General features: G+C 45.2%; 1 protein-coding gene across 1 annotated transcript in view; it reads left to right on the forward strand.

Annotated features, from left to right (window-relative positions):
* Positions 1 to 17,277, forward strand: part of Pomt2 (protein O-mannosyltransferase 2) — a 46,094-nt gene extending 28,817 nt beyond the window's left edge. Inside the window, exons 12-21 of the mRNA XM_050152493.1 lie at positions 583 to 661; positions 4,900 to 5,051; positions 5,466 to 5,557; positions 6,442 to 6,518; positions 12,359 to 12,430; positions 12,729 to 12,788; positions 12,876 to 12,981; positions 13,813 to 13,953; positions 14,120 to 14,234; positions 14,959 to 17,277. Of these exons, the coding sequence (XP_050008450.1) occupies positions 583 to 661; positions 4,900 to 5,051; positions 5,466 to 5,557; positions 6,442 to 6,518; positions 12,359 to 12,430; positions 12,729 to 12,788; positions 12,876 to 12,981; positions 13,813 to 13,953; positions 14,120 to 14,234; positions 14,959 to 15,064 (1,000 nt within the window). The 3' untranslated portion in view covers positions 15,065 to 17,277. The remainder of the gene's footprint in view (positions 1 to 582; positions 662 to 4,899; positions 5,052 to 5,465; positions 5,558 to 6,441; positions 6,519 to 12,358; positions 12,431 to 12,728; positions 12,789 to 12,875; positions 12,982 to 13,812; positions 13,954 to 14,119; positions 14,235 to 14,958) is intronic.
* Positions 17,278 to 17,305: the final 28 nt, after the last annotated feature.

The following is a 17,305-nucleotide window of genomic DNA, read 5'->3' on the forward strand; positions in this document are numbered from 1 at the left end:
AAAAGCAAGAGTTGTTATAAAAAGCTAAGAACATCAAAACTAAATTTAATCCTCTCCTCATTTCTTGTAAATCCCCACTTTAAAAAAAAGTTGGTGAGAATGGAAAGTAAATGGGAACAGGGAAGTTTGCCTGACTTAAGTGTATTCATCTCAATTGCTTGTTTCTTCTCCCCAGACTTGCCTCTTTAGTCAGGAAAAGCTAAAACGTCAAAGCTCCTAACCCTGTGAAGGTTGATGCTCTCCCCCCTCCCCCGCTGCTCAGTACTCCCCCGTCCGTGTCCCCCCTCCCCCGCTGCTCAGTACTCCCCCGTCCGTGTCCCCCCTCCCCCGCTGCTCAGTACTCCCCCAGCCCCCCCCTGCTGCTCAGTACTCCTCCCTCTGTCTTTCTCACCTTGTGCTCCTCTCTTCTCCAGTCCTCAAACTAGTTCTTAGGAGTGGATAGATACCACTTTTCCTGGTGTGTTGGGATTAATAGTTCAGATTCTAATTTTTCTAATCCTAACAGATGACTGCATATTCTAATAAAAAGAAGCAGCATGAACGTCTCTTTCCTTTAGATAATGGTTCTTCTCTAATTTCTAGAACTACTCGGAACCTGCACAGCCACTATCATGAGGCTCCCCTGACCCGGAAGCACTATCAGGTCACTGGCTATGGCATAGTAAGTAAGAAACTGGGATGTGAGCAGGGTGTATCTAAAAAGTTGTGAATCTTGGTCCAGGGCCATGCAGTAGGAGTCATCCTGCCCAGAATTCTAGAATGTTCTAAGAATTTGGAGGCTGCACATAGATGAGTTTCTTTTTTGTAGTTTTTTTGTTTTGTTTTGTTTTGTTTTGTTTTTGAGACATTGCCTCACTATGTAGCCTTGACTGGTCTGAAAATTGCCTGTAGACCAGACTGGCCTCAAACTCACAGAGATCCATCTGCTTCTGTCTCCCGAGTGCTGGGACTAAAGCTGTGTGCCATCACGCCTGGCCAGCATATAGACTTCTTTAACATGTTATAACTGCTTAGCTCTGTTTGCTATGAGAAAAGCAGCTTATAAATTCTATTTTGTCTCTATCCCCCTTCTTGTAAAGTAACTATGTACTTTATATAGCCTAATACCTAATAAATGTCAGATAGGAATACCATGTGGATTTCTTAAATGTCATACTGGAAGACTGGCAGGATGGGCTCAGATGACACTAAAGGTACTTGCCATGCAAGCTTGGTGACCTGAGTTCAACCTCTAGAACCCACATAAAGGTGGGAGGAGAGAACTAACTCCACAAAGTTGCCCTTTGTTGTCCACATGTATGTTCCTCCCCTTCCTGGTCATGCACACATAAACACAATAATACACTAAAAAAAAGCCAGATCCCAAATTCTTTTATTTTACAGGTTTTTCCCCTGCCATACAGAGGGCTGTTGCCAGCATAGCTTTGTATTTTGCCATATCAGGGACATGCAGTTAATAGAATATGAGTTCTGTGGGGGCTTGTGTCCTGAGATAACTGAAGCAGAGCAGCTGGTGAAAACTGTTGAGATTTATCCATCACTCTCTCTTCTAAGGCCTTTGGGGCATTAATCAAGAGTGTGGATTCCATAAAGTGAATTCCCTTGGCCTCTTTGTATTTCCTGAGCCCATATCATACTACAGCCAAGACGCCGAACTCCCTGTTTTCCCATGGCCCTCTTCTGAGGAGAATTAAATACAGCCACCTTCATTTCCAAGGTGCAGTGTCAGGACCTAACTGGCTTGCATGAGAGTATGCAGATGTCCCAGATCTTCTTATTTGCTTGGAGTGAGGTTTTGATTATGATTTGTGGGCAAAATCAGCTGTCTAGAACTTAACAGTCTGGTCCTATAAAGTTAGCATTTCCGCTTCTCACTTCCAAATTCATATACATATCCTGTGTATGTATGTGTATGTATTCATACCCTGTGTACACACACACACACACACACACACAAACACTATATATATATTTGAACTTTATGGACAAAGTCATTTGATTTCAAATAAACATTTAATGTAAAAACTAAATTTTTTTAAACTTTTTTTTTACATCTATTGTGCCATTCAAATACTTTATCATCTTACATGATTTCTTCAAAATCTGTTATCGAGGGTATATATATGAAAGCTTTTAAATTTTTTTTATAGTTTATTAATTCTTATTTTATGTGCATTAGTGTTTTGCCTACATGTTTGTATATATGAGGGTGTCAGATCTTAGAGTTACAGACAGTTGTTCTGTGCCATATGGGTACTGGGAATTGAACCCCGGGTACTCTGGAAGAGCACACTCAGTGTTCTTAACCGCTGAACCATCTCTCCAGTCCAAAAAGCTTTTTTAAAAATATATATATATAACTAGGGATTTTTCAGCTTTATTATTATTATTATTATTATTTTGGTTTTCGAGACAGGGTTTCTCTGTAGCTTTGGAGCCTGTCCTGGAACTAGCTCTTGTATACCAGGCTGGTCTCGAACTCACAGAGATCCACCTGTCTCTGCCTCCCAAGTACTGGGATTAAAGGTGTGTGCCACCACCGTCAGGCCTTAGCTTTATTATAAGGTGGCATAAAAAGTTTACTCAGCAGAACTAATTTCCTTACTATTTGGGAGAGAGAAATCACCAATTTTTTTTGTACAAGCAATGCTAGTCTTTTAAGCATTAAGAGCATAACTGTTTAAGAAATGACTAAGCAATAATTTTACATCTTCCCTAAAATTATCTGTTTTTTTACATATGTGTACAGCTTTACATGTGTGCACAGCTTTAACGAATTAAAGCCCAAGAGAAATGCTCAGAACTCGCACCCAGAAGCCAGCTGAGAGCTCAGTGAAGTCAGGAGGAGAGCTTCCCAGTCAGGGTGTCAGCAGCCAGCACTGCAGTTCCCTCTTCCCTGTATCTTAAACACAAAACCAGTCACTAAGAACTTAGTGCTGGACTGTGGATCACATCCACACTATTTAAATAGGCTCACAGCGAAGCACACCCTAAAGACCAGCCAAATCAGTATTTACATTTATAAATCTCTGAAGATGCCATGAGAAAGCTTCTGTGCCTTCACTAAACAAAATAGGGAACTGCCTCTGATGGTGGTGGGATGAATTTACATTAAAAATACCTGTATTTACAGCTGCATTGATCCTTTATAAATAAAGAATATGAAAATCCAATTTCTTTAAAGGTAATAAAAGTTGAGGTGATGTTAGTCAACCACAGTGTTTGGAGTTGGAATAAAAACCTATTGGTGGCGCTCAGGAGGCAGAGGCAGGTGGATCTCTGTGAGTTCGAGGCCAGACTGGTCTATAAGAGTTAGTTCCAGGACAGGCTCCAAAGCTACAGAGAAACCCTGTCTCAAAAACCAAGCCTGTTGGTGCTTATTAATATGCCAGTAGTGAACTGCTTTCTCTTGGAGAAAATCCAACCGCAAGTATGAGTGTAAAATATGTAACAGGGAAAACTGCTCAAAATAATTCAAGTCAGCTTATCTGCATTGGATATTCTAATTATAAAGTACACCACAAATGAAGCAAGGTTCCTGGTTCATTCTCAGGCCCAATCCCCCACCCAAAATGACATCTTATAGTCTCCAACTGTTTGTCTTGCTTTACAATCCAAATTCAGAGATGTGCACAGGAGAATTTTCCGTGGGATTACCTAACTGAAAAAGGAAAACTAAAAACATGTTCAAGTCAAAAAAATATATATTGGGTAAGCAAGCACTGAAATTATCTACTTGGAAGCAAATGGTAACTTCATCAGGGCACATGGCACTGCATGGTACCTGGACAGTTAGCATCTCCAACAGGCAAGTGAATAGGTGCAACATGAACTGATGCAGATTTTGTGTTGTAACTTTCCATTCCAAATGTGTAAATGATTCAGAATCAAAAGTCAATGGTTAGGAGAAAGTGGCAATGTAACAATTTTGCAAAAATCCTCCATCTTTAAGAGGGAATGATATCCTAACCTCCTCTCCCCCAGAAGATGTCTCATAATTACAAAGCAGAAAAGCAGCCATCCACTAATGCAAAAGGCATTATAATTCAGGTGTGAGATTTCTAGATTAACCCAATATATTTCATAAGATGACTGTTGGAGTTTTAAACACTGCCTTGAAGTACTGCTTTTCAGGCTTAATCCAAATGGTGACGACATTACTAAAGCTGCTAAGCACGTGAGAAGAAGGGAAGCAGACCCACAGAACCTCTGTGCCTAGGTCGCTGACTTTATCTAACACCACCTGTGCCAAATCCATGGCTAAAACCCAGACAACCTAAAACCACAGCTTTTCCTAGAGGCTCAATTCCCTAGAAGCCATTTTCAGAGTTTGTCCACAACACAGGACTGGATCTCAGAGGTTTTGTTTCTTGTTCTGTTTTGGAACCCGAGCCACCAGCTGTTTCCAAAGTTTTTTCTCTTTTGGGTTAGTTTCATGGAATTCATTCACTGTCCCATGTTGTCCTCAGTTATTTCTTCATTTGCAGGGGTTGCAGATTCTCCTTTTTCTAGTCTTTGCTGCATTTCCCAGAGCTTGGTAACAGTTTTATCTATTGATATTATGCTAATAAGATTAAAAGTTATGCTTGCTGACTTGATGAAGCATGAAGTTGCCAACATAAATTCTTCTTAATTACTTTCTGTCTGTAATTTTCTACAAACAACATACAGGTATGATTTGATTGTCAGCAATAAATCCATGCTTTATAGCATGGAGATTCCACACTTTCATTACATCTTTTTCTCCTTCATTCACATCATACCCTGTCTTTTTGTAATAGGGAGTCCCAGGTAATATAGACATTTTGTCTATTTATTTATTATTTATAATAGTAAAGACATTTTGTCTCTAACATCATCTGACTTTTGTAATTTTTTTTTTCTTGGTTTATGTGGCAGAATGGGACAGGGGACACAAATGATTTCTGGCGGATTGAAGTTGTAAACAGAAAATATGGGAACCGGATCAAGGTACTAAGAAGTCGAATTCGCTTCATCCATTTGGTCACAGGTTGTGTCCTGGGATCTTCAGGAAAGATTCTGCCCAGGTGGTGAGTCTCTGAGTCCTGATAGTATAATCTAGCTTACCCTTTTCTTTTCACACTCTACAAGGATCAACCAGAAGCTTCAATCACCCCGTGGTTAATGCTCATTTCACTTTTGCTTTTTTTGGTAGTAGATGGAAGAAGAAAAGGTATCAGGGATACTATAGTGCAAAGAACTCCAGTATAGCTTTGTATTTTATGTGCTTGAGGTTAAAACTCTAGGCCTATGTTTCTTTGTAAAGTAAAAATAATGTATGCTAAGTTACCGTTAGGATAGTTGTGGATAATGAAAGTGTAAGGTTGAAATTATGGCCACAGACTTGTAAACATAGAAGTTCCACAGATGTAAGAACAGTGGACATTGCTATACCTGGGGACACTGCAAGTCTTCAGGGACATTTGTGACTGTTTTTCTGGCAGGGGCTGGGAGCAGTTGGAAGTTACTTGCACTCCATACCTAAAAGAAACGTCTAACTCCATCTGGAACATAGAAGACCATATCAATCCCAAACGTGAGTTGAGGCCCTGGCTAGCTCTGAAGGAGGAAGCACACTATTTTTGCTTAGGAACGCAAACCTTCATAGACCCTGATTTCATTTTATTGTTGCCATTTTTGCTTTCTTCCTCCACTGCTGTCTTTATAAGTGCTGTCTCTGTGGACACATGGCTCCTTTGTCTTCATGTCTATTTCTTCTAAATGCCTTATTCTGAAGTGACCAATGACCTCCTCCAAGACCATTTCAGCCCCCCAGCTTCTGCTCCTCCACCTTGGGAGACTCCAGACCTCCGATGCTTGTTGCAGATTGCTTCAGTTGCCCTGTGCCAAGCACCTCCTCTTCCTGTAACCAACCAGATCCTTCCCAGGAGGCCACAGCTTCACTGATTCCAAATTTCTGCTTCCAGGCACCTGTGATGTTCCACTTCAATGTCAGTTTCAATTCAAGTCTTTGGATTCATTTCCCCCACCCCACCTGCTTGTGCTTGATTTCTGCATACTAGCCATTTCATTCTCCTTAGTACCTGATCTAGGGAAACCGTGGATTAACATTTGAACAGTGCTTTATTAGGAGGAACCACATGGGTCTTGTTGGATATTTTGGTGAATGAAGCAAATTTGGTTCCTAGTCTCGTACTAACAGGAGGCCAGCTTCTGGGCCAGTGCCACAGTGATGGGTGATGGGGTCAAGAACTGTCAGAACACCAAGAAGGAGGTCTTGTCTGTTTCCTCTGAAGCTCTCAGATTACCTAGTGAGTGCTTACCATAAGCTCAGTAAGTGACTCTGCACCGCTCCCTGTCTCAACTTGCTAGGAAGATTGCACTCGCGGTCTGGCGAGGGTGTCAGTACTGATGGCATACTGTAAGGAAACAAATCTTTTCTCTTGTCATTTCCCCTAGTGCCAAACATCAGCCTGGACGTCCTGCAGCCCAGTTTTTCTGAGATCTTGTTGGAGTCCCACATGGTTATGATCCGGGTACTGTGAGCTCTCCTATTCCTTCTAAATCTGTGGGTGTCCAAGAGCTCTTAGAGAAATATGCACCACATATTTAGAGCACTGAGCAATAGTCATGTTCTAGATCCTGCTTCCTTGTGGAATATGCTGAATGTTTCACCCTTCATGGGCATGTCTGGTCTCAGGATGAGGTGGTCGCTTGATGAGGATAGTATCAGCGATTCGTGTGGTAGTTTCATTTCTGTTGCTGTGACAAACACCTGATAAAACTTCTGTCTGAGTTAGCGTTTTATTGCTGTGAAGAGACTCCACGACCATGGCAACTCTTATAAAGGAAAACATTTAATTGTTTTCCTGGCCTACAGGTTCAGAGGTTTAGTCCGTTACCATCCTGGTGGGACATGGCAGCATGCAGGCAGGCATGGTTCTGGAGAAGATGAGAGTTTTATATTTGGATTGGCAGAGAGCAGGAAAAACAAGTGACACTGGGCCTAGCTTGAGCATCTGAAATCTCAAAGTCCACTCCCAGTACCGCACTTCCTCCAACAAGGCCACACCTACTCCAACAAGGCCACACCTCCTAATACTGTCACTCCCTATGAGCCTAAGGGGGCCATTTTCATTCAAACCATCATAAGCCACTTAGGAGACTGGGAGGATTTATTTGGCTTAGAGTTCCTAGTTTACAGCCCGTCGTTGAGGGAAGTCAAGGGGAAGTAACTATTTCACAAGGCTCTACTTCTGACCATGGAGTGCACGGCACAGCCAGGTTACAGAAGGAACTATAGAGTGTATACTCAGTTAGCTTTTTTGGATAGTTAAGAACCACTTGCCTAGAAATGGTAACACTCACGGTAAACTGAGCCCTCCTACATCAAATAATAATCTAAATAATCTCCTACAGACAATCCCACAGACCAACAAGAGCTAGATAATTGGGTTGAGACTGTCTTCCAAGGTGATTATGGGTTGTAACAAATTGACAGTTGAAGGTAGCCAGCACACCAGTGAACATTTATGCAGCTCCCCCTACTCTGAGCATTGTATGTGTATTAACTACTTAATACTCATTACAGTCCCCTGAAGACAGTTGTCATTCCCACTGTACAGGAACCTTTCCAAGGGCACGCAGCTATATGCAGGGTATACATATACCTTCAGAGGTAGGCTAGTAGGCTTTCAGAGTCAGCATCAGTTACCATGACACTCTTACCTGAGTGACAGTGCTCCTGAAAGCCACACGTTACATTTCGTGAAATTAGAGTCATTTGGAATGTGTGTTCAGGTGTGCTTATATGCATCATAAAACCCTAACCATGAGCCCTAAACCATTCCTGTTCCTGGACTGAAGCTGCTTAGTTTGGATGATTATTGTTTAAGGACTCCTGAGACTCACTGTTTGCCCCTATTGTTGTTAGTAGCTGGCAGCAATCATAGAATCAAAAGTCTAAAGTAAGATGAGAGGGGAAATCTTTAAATGGGAATTTTTTTGCTCATGGATGAAATTTGCCTGTGTAAGTGGGAGAGACTTTGCTACAGTTGATGTCTGGTAGAAGACCCCCTTGCTCTTGAGGTAGGAACCTGAATCGTACAGGAATGATGTTCAGAACCACGTCTCAGGCCACAAAGGTAGCTGTCAGCTACTCACAGAGCTGCAAGGAGCTGTGGTAGTTGTTAGTATTCATCTCTGAGCCACTGTCAAGTAGACTTATCTGGAAGTGATTATATAAGCAGTCCTTAGAAAACATAGTTGACTTATTTCATCAGATTAAGCTTTTAAAAATCCAGATTTTTGTCAGTTTTGCACATTGGAAGGTGATAAGTTGACATTACACAATCTCTGGGTCACTTCTTCTCTGACTCTGTGCTTGTAGCTGTCACTGTGGCCTGATGACATAGCTGTTTTGAATATGTGTCTGTCACTCAGAGGACCAGTCTGGGTCTAAGTAGAATTTTGAGACTGAAGTGAGTGAGTGAGTGTAGAATTTCTTTCCTTGCTTCACTTAGAGGTGGAAACAAAGCAAAGGGTGTCCAAGAGATCTCAGTCTACCAGAATTAGAGAGAAGTGAGAGACAGTGAATCTAAACTGTAGACATGCAGATATTGGCGTGTATGTTGTGTCTGTGTCTGTGTCTGTCTGTGAGTTGAGACCTGAGTGAAGAAAGCTCATAGCCTGGTTGGAACAAACTATCTAGATTTAGCTTACATACACGTATTCTATTGGGTAAGAATCTGCCTTTTTTCATCTTTTGTGTTATAGAGATGCTAGGTTGCTCTAAGTTGGGTGTAGTGAATAGGATTCCTGCTAAGGCCTGGTTTTGGACTAAATTGGATAGGTTTTAAGGGATTGGTTTCCCTCATTAATTACTCCTAGGACCAGAACATTTCATTCTTTATTCCAAGATCCTTTGGATAGTCATAGTGATCGTGATGGTTTGAATAAGAATGACCCCCATAGGCTCATGTATTTGAATGCTTAGTCACCAGGGAGTGGCACTATTTGGAAAGATTAGAAGGATTAGGAAGTATGGCCTTACTGGAAGTATGTTACTGGGAGTAGACTTTGAGACTTCCTCCCTCCCTCCCTCCCTCCCTCCCTCCCTCCCTCCCTCCCTCCCTCCTTCCTTCCTTCCTTCCTTCCTTCCTTCCTTCCTTCCTTCCTTCCTTTCCAAGGCAGGGTTTCTGTGCATATCCCTGGCTGTTTAGAAACTCACTCTGTAGACCAAGCTGAACTCAGAGATCCAACTACCTCTGCCTCCTGAGTGCTGGGATTAAAACTAGGCATCAAAATACCAAATAATCTGATTAAAAAATGAATTATAGATCTAAGCCGAATTCTCAACAGAAGAAACTCAAATGGCCAAAAAACATTTAAGGAATTGCTCAACATCCTTAGCCATCAGGGAAATGCAAATCAAAATGACTCTGAGATACATCTTATACCCATCAGAATGGCTAAGATCAAGGACATTGATGACAGCTTACGCTGGAGAGGATGTGGAGTAAGGGGAACATTACTCCATTGCTGGTGGGAGTACAAACTTATTTAGCCACTTTGAAAATCAGTATGGCAGTTTCACAGAAAATTGGGAAACAATCTACCTCAAGACCTAGCAACTCCACTCTTGGGCATATAGCCAAAGGATGCACACTCATACCACAAGGACATTTGCTCCTATATGTTTATAGCAGCATTATTTGTAATAGCCAGAACCTGAAAACAACCTAGATGCCCCACACCCAAAGAATGGATAAAGATTTACACAATGGAGTACTACTCAGTGATAAAAAAAAACTATGACATCTTGAAATTTGCAGGCAAATGGATAGAACTAGAAAAACCATCTTGAGTGAGGTAACCCAGACCCAGAAAGAGAAACACGGTATGTACCCACTCATAAGTGGATATTAGACATAAAGAAAAGGATAATAAGGCTACAGTCCACAACCCCTGAAAAGCAAGGAGGACCGTGAGAGAGAGATGCTTGGATGCTCCTGGGAAGAGGAAATAGATAAGATCTCCTAAGTAAATTGGGAGGGGGGTATGTGTGAAGGGGAGCAGGGAGGAAAACATGAGGGAACAAGATGGCAGAGTTGGGGGATAGACAAAAGAGAACAAGGAAAGAGATATATTGGTAGAGGGAGCCATTATGGGGTTAGGGAGAAATCTGGTGCTAGGGAAACTCCCAGGAATTCACAAGGATGAGCCTAGCTGAGACTCCTAACAATAGTGGAGAGGGTGCCTGAACTAACCTTCCCCTATAATCAGATTGGAGACTACCCTAATAACCACCATAGAACCTTTATTCATTAACTGTTGGAAGCAGATGCAGAGATTCACAAAGCACTGGGCCGAGCTCCTGGAGTCCAGTCAAAGAGAGGGAGGAGGGATCATATGAGCAAAGGGGTCAAGATCAAGATGGAGAACCCACAGAGACAGCTGATCCGAGCTCATAGGAGCTCACTGACTTTGGACTGATAGCTAGGGAACCTGCATAGGACTGAGCTAGGACCTCTAAATCTGGATGACAGTTCTGTGGCTTCAGCAGTCTGTGGGACCACTGGCAGTGGGACCAGGATTTATCCCTAGTGCATGAACTGGCTTTTTGGTGCCCATTCCCTATGAAGGAATACCTTGCTCAGCCTGGATACAGGGGGGAGGGGCTTGGTCCTGCCTCAGCTTGATATGCCAGACTTTTTTGACTTCCCATTGGGAGGTCTTACCCTTTCTGAGGGGGTGGATGGGTGGTAGAGTGGGGGAAAGATGGGGGGAGGGAACATGAGGAGTGGAGGGAGGAGGAACTGTGGTTGGTATGTAAAATGAAAAAAAAAAAAGACCTTTGAAAAAAAATTTTTTTAAAAAGCCCATACCAGGCCCAAGTAGGCTCCCACTCCCCACCCCACAATACCTGTCTACCTAAGAATTAGGTCATGCTCCCTGCTATGATGATAGCGGACTAAGTTTCTGAAACAGTTAGCAACCCCCCAGGTAGATGTTTTCTTTTATGAGAGTGTCTTTTCACAGAAGGAGAACAGTGACTATGACAGTGACTCTGGGGTATATAGCTGGTCCTTTTGGGGCACACACACACACATACGCACACACACACACACACTCACACACACACACTCACATGCACACACACTCACACGCACGCACACGCACACACACTCACACGCACGCACACACACACACACACACGCGCGCGCACGCACACACACACACGCGCACGCACACACACACACACACACACACACACACCACTTTTTACGAGCAACCCATTGCCATGCTGAGACTTACAAACTAAACTATTCTCAAGCCCTCGCTTTGTTTAATCAGTCAGGCTCCTTGGTAGGAGATCAGTAAATGTCACCTTCTGGATCTTTCTTGAATAACCAGCAGCTCTCAGTTGAGGGTAGTTTTGCCTCTCTGGTGATATTTAGCAATATCTGAAGATGTTTTTGGCTAGCAGAGCTGAAGAATGGGGCCTGGGGGCTCTACTAGCTTTCCAGTGAGTAGTACCAGGTGCTAAACACAGGACGGACAGCCCCACTACAAAGTTGTCCAACCCGAAATGTCAGTGGTGGCAAGGCTGTGAGAGCTGACCTACACAGCAGCTGACTCCTTCCTAGTTTGTGCTGCTGACGAGGATGGCTCCGGCCTAGGAGCTAGTGTCCAGGATTCTGGCTGTGTTCCTTCCTGTTTTATTTTAGCTAAGACCAGGTTCTGCCATGAGAGACAAGTCACTGGATATTCTTTGCTGGATTCCAGTCCTTCAGACTAAATTGAGTACTGGAAATGATTTCTCTCCCCAAAGAGATAGAGTCTCTTACCTCGGGCCGGGCAGTGGTGGCGCACGCCTTTAATCCCAGCACTCGGGAGGCAGAGGCAGGCGGATCTCTGTGAGTTCGAGGCCAGCCTGGTCTACAGAGCTAGTTCCGGGACAGGAACCAAAAGCTACAGAGAAACCCTGTCTCGAAAAATAAAAAAAAAAAAAAATAAAAAAAAAAAAAAAAAGAAAGAAAAGAAAAGAAAAGCCATTGAGACACTAAGCTAAGGTACCCTTTTCTGGGTTTCTGTTCTGTTTGAAATCAAATACTGATTTTATCCTCCTACGCACACCTTCTGAGCCCTGGTCTTAGCCATGTGGGCTGCTGCTGTTAGGAGGCTTGTTTGAAGAATTAAGGCAGTTACTAGAGGCAGGTGGACAATGGCTGAAAATGGTTGCTCTGTGCCAGGGAGGGGGAATCTTGGGGTTTCTCTTGGCATTTGGCTGGATGATCAGATCACTATGCCACATGCCTATATTAACTACTTAGGTCTCTTTCTTGACTAGCTTTTCTTTGCTGCCTTCTTACAGGGAAACAATGGCCTCAAACCCAAGGACAATGAGTTCACATCCAAACCCTGGCACTGGCCTATCAATTATCAGGTAGGGCCTAAGACTTGAGCTCCTCCAGGAAATAGAACCAAGAAAAAGACCCATTGAGTCTGTGGAACTGGACTATTTGTGACAAGGGGAAGCCTCACCTGGGGGACTGGCCAGGAAAGGGGCTGCCTGATTCTGATGCCCACGTCCTAGAGAGTTGATGTAGAATGTGCATTCTGAGCCTCCTGTCCAGGATACTTGTCTACAAAAGTGTGTAACATATATAACTTCCTTCCCCTTGAATGGGGGTGGCTGGGGATGAGCTATGCCTTGAATCAGCAGGGTGTCCTTTGCTCCACAGGGCCTGCGCTTCTCAGGGGCCAATGACACAGACTTCCGAGTCTATCTGCTTGGCAACCCTGTGAGTATCCCAGTTCTGAATATGTAGGGCTATGCATCTGCCTGTAGAAGTTGGTGTCCACTTATCCCCAGCTCTTCTTCTATACAGGTGGTCTGGTGGCTGAATCTGGTGAGCATTGTCCTCTACCTCCTTTTGGGGAGCACCATTGCCATCGCTATTAAGAGAGGGGTACAGCTGCCAGCAGAGTTGGAAGGTCAGGGCATCTGGGCTTTCCCTGCTCTGTCTTTCAGCTTGCTTGTCCTGCACTCGGGGGCGGGGGGGCGGTCCTGCCTGCTGTGGAGCTTCCCTTCCCTCCCCCAGTACACACACTCCCTCTCTTTTGCTTTGGAAGCCCATAATCAAGTGACACCTTACACTGGGCTCAAGATTTTGCATCTTCCCAGTAGCCCTGTAGCAAAGTGTCATCACCCTTTCTGTGTATTAGGAAACTAGGCACAGTGAGACAAAGAGCTGTCACAGGGCACGTAACCAGTGGTGATGGCAGTGAGGCTCAGACCCCAGCAGTTTGCCTTCAGAGCCTTCACTTTCAGACTCGCTTTCTTCCTCTGCCTCCTTTGTCCCATGCCTTGTCCTCTAGTGGGGATAGAGAAGTAGCTCCAGGCCACTGCAGTGATTGGTCTCTTGGTTACTTTGGCATGGGTGGCACCACACAGACCCTTCTGTCCTTGCCAGCGCCAGACACTTCCTACCAAGCCTCCTTTCTGACCTCCTTGCTGGGGAATGTCTCTGACAACAAAGAGGTGGGAAGTAGAGACAAAGAAGACAGCTGTCTGGGGGTGTGTGTCTCCTGCCTGACGCCCACATCAGGCCCTGTTGATATCCCTGCCAAGCTGGGTACTGACCAGGGACTCTAGAGACCTGCTGGCTTCTCTTTCTAGTTGCCATGGGATTTGGGTAGTCCACGTGAGGAAAGGAAGGCCTAGTGAGATGGTGTGACCTACTCAGCGTCACACACTAAGTCAGGGCAGAGCTGGGCTCTGCCTCCACTGCCTGCTCATTGGGCTGTGCTGATTGGGCTGCACAGGGCTGACCAGGGTGCTGCTGCGAGGAGGTGGCCAGCTGCTGCTGGGCTGGACGCTCCATTACTTCCCTTTCTTCCTGATGGGCCGGATCCTCTACTTCCACCACTACTTCCCAGCCATGCTCTTCTCTAGCATGTTGACAGGTCAGCACTCCTGCCTACCTGCCCCGGGGAAACAAGCACTGGGAGGCTAGGTGGGAAAGGAGGGGAGCCACCTGAGGAGCAGAGCAGACTTACTGTGGTGCCTCCTTCCTGTGGGATCCCCAGGGGTTGTCCTCACAGGCTGGTACAGGTCTCCTGCTTTCCACAGGGATCCTGTGGGACACCCTCCTACAGCTCTGTGCCTGGGGCTTGGCCTCTTCTCCTGTGGGTAGAAGAATACATGCCATGGGAATCGTAAGCCTGCTTCTGGCAACTGCGTACAGGTATGTATCCCCTCACATTAGCCTTCAGCTTGAGCTCTAGGTACATTTGAAAATCTCTGGGGTGTTTTAAGGTCTTCCCAGGGCTGGGCCATGTCCCTGGGGGTTCTGAATCTGTTAGGCCTGAGTGATCCTGATGTGTAGTTGGGTAGGAACAGAAAGGGTCTCATTCTCCTTTCTCCTTGCTAGTGGTTCTTGGCTGTGACAGCACCCCAGCACACCTGAAGGTGCCCCTTTCTAGTCACAGTGGCTCCTTGCTAAAACATCAGACAGTGGGATGAGAGGGAGGATGGGAAGCATGGCACTGGGGGTATAGGGCTTGACTCAAAATTGTTCTTTGTAAAGTCCTTCTTTCTCTGCCTTCTGGAAAGTCTCAGAGCCCCTGTCAAGAGTCTTTGGCCATTGTAATGAGGCCTGTGACCCATGAGCTTGTGTCTGCTGAAAAGGTTAAATTTACATATTGGCAAGCACTCTGAGCTACACATTCCCATGGCCAGACCCCTAAAAGGTTACCTCTGTTAGGCTTGTTGGGGAAAGCCTTTTCCCTCCTGGTCACTCAGCCAATGTTATCACAGTGGACTTGGATGGGCATAGATGAATGGAGGAATGGACAGACGGACGGACGGATAGATGAACAGACTAGGTTATTTTGTGGGATGGGCTCCAGCAGGGGAAGTTGCAGTTGGTGAAGTTCTGGGATGCTGACCAGTTTCTCTCATTCTCGTAGCTTCTACCTCTTCCACCCTCTGGCTTATGGGATGGTTGGTCCCCTAGCCCAGGAACCCGAGAGTCCAATGGCAGGACTAAGGTGGCTGGAATCATGGGAATTTTGAGGCCACTGCCAGGACCCCAACCTGAATCCAGGTATTGTCCAGAGACACCCAACTTTGAAGCCAGATCCTGGACCCTTCCAACTTCAGGGGAGCTGCCTGTGGAGCCTAAAGCACTCTGCTACCCCCAAGACCAAACTCTGGGAAACAGACCTGGATTTAACTCAACACTAAAAGGAACCACGCCCCTGTCTGCAGCACCTACAGCACCACTTGGTGCCAGTTCCCTCTCCTGTCAACACAAAGAAAGCAGGTGTGAGTGTGGGAGGGAACTGTGTCCAATCTCCTTGGCATGTAGACCACCTAACTGGAGTCAAGTGTCATAAATTCCAAAAAATGGTCCAAGGTTAACAGGATATTCTCTGGTATCTTTTCACATTGGATTTGGTTTCACTCAGGTTTATAAGGTCCATAAGAAATTCTTTGATCTCCAGCAGGGCAGAGTGCTGTCCCACCCTCATGGTGTTACAAGGCACAGCAGGTGGGACCATCAAAACTCCTACCCTTCTACCCACACTGCGGGCTGGCCCTCTGCTGCTGCCCCCAGTGTCTTGTGTGGATACAGTGCTGCCTTTAGTGTGCACAGAGCACTGGGTTCTAGGGCACAAGCTGGCAGAGAAGTTGCCAGTCTGTGGTTGACCGTCCTTAGATTTTTGATTCCCTGTTCTCTGAACTGGGTGGGTGGAACCCACATCTTGGCTGCCATGTGCCCAGTGTCTGTTTCTCACTGGCCATCCCTCCATCCCTTTTTCTCTGAGCCAGCTGTTGAGTCAGAGCCGGGATGTGTGGGGCTGAGCATATGAGATGCAGGGATAGGGATCACATAGCCTCTCTGGGCTGAAGTTTTGTTCCGGCATGGCGTTCCTGTTTTCACACTTCTAGCCCTCCCTGACAATACCTTATTTTGCTTCCTTGTCATTTCCTTCCTTTCTGACACTGCTTTACCAAGTCTTTTCCTCAAAGGCCCAGAACTCCTGGAAACGCATGACAGCTTCTGCTGTCCACCACTTTAAGTTTTTCCATTTCCTTGCCCAAAGGGAGTAAGAAAATTTTGTAAGAACTAAAGCTATCCAAGACCAGCCCTTTAGTCTTCCTTCTTCCTTTCAGTTCAGAACAAAATAATGATTTGATCCCAGAAGATTTTGATATTTCAAGGTTTAATGATGAATTTGCCGTACTCCATCTTCCACCCACTATAGCTCTCAACAACTCTGACAGGGTCAGAGCTCTTAAAGCATCTTCAGGAGGTGGTTGCCATGGAGACTGGAAATTGGTCTCAGGGACAGGCTGTGCTACCTACAGAGTGGTGGAGAGGAAAGCTTCTGGGCCCCGCTTGGACATTCAGCTGGAGCATCATTAATGTTAATAGAGGAAATGCAGCCCGGTCAAGAGCAAGGCAAGGTAGCTAATTAGATCTGAGGCCCACTGCCCATCCTCTCCCATGACTGCAGCCCTTTTGACTTCCCTTCTCCTCCCAGCAGGAAGTGCAGCTTGTGTGTGGAATCTGAACTGTCTGTTTAATTGCATTTCTTGCAGGGACTGGGGAACTCTGCTCCCATTGCCCTCCCTGACTTTTGCCTATAGTTCCAGGCTGGGCTGGTTGCTTTTGAGCCCAGTGGGGTACCGTCTGGGTAGATTCTCCTGAGAGGGATGCTGGAATCTGTGCTTGGCTCTTAAGGTGGCCCATGGGGCATCTAACAGGTGGCTGATTTTTCTTGTGCTCTATTTCTGGAAGTACTTGTTAGAGGGAAGGAACCCTGAAGTAACCAGGGGGAGCCTTCAAGAGCCAGAGTAGGTAGGAGAGCACAGTGGGCTCCAACATACCCCTCCCCCTAATGTCACATTGAGGACAGAAGGGGTCTTTTGGTTCAAGTATGGGAAGAAGAGTGCTCCCCACCTACTCCCTCTTCTTCCATACCCAAACTGGCATACATTCCTGTGGAAAAAGGCCACTTGGTGACATCACTAAATACTTGGGTTCTATTTGGAAGATGGAGGGGCAGTAGGCTCCAGGGTGCTGCTTTACATGTTGGTTGCACTCCTCAAGAACTGACAGAGATGTGGTACATCTCAGACCGCTGGCAAGAAGGAAGATGTGCCAAGCAGCTTAACCCAGCCAATGTCTTAACCCACCACACCTTTTTTCTTTTCTTTTTTTAAGTTTCTAGAGATAATCAGAGACCATTACTTTTGTAATAAATAGCTCTTGTTTTCAACACTACTTTGTTCTTGTGCTTAATTGGA

This window comes from Alexandromys fortis, unplaced genomic scaffold, assembly GCF_014885135.2.
Source record: "Alexandromys fortis isolate MF-2015 unplaced genomic scaffold, M_Fortis_MF-2015_v1.1 scaffold_47, whole genome shotgun sequence".
NCBI lineage: Eukaryota > Metazoa > Chordata > Mammalia > Rodentia > Cricetidae > Alexandromys > Alexandromys fortis.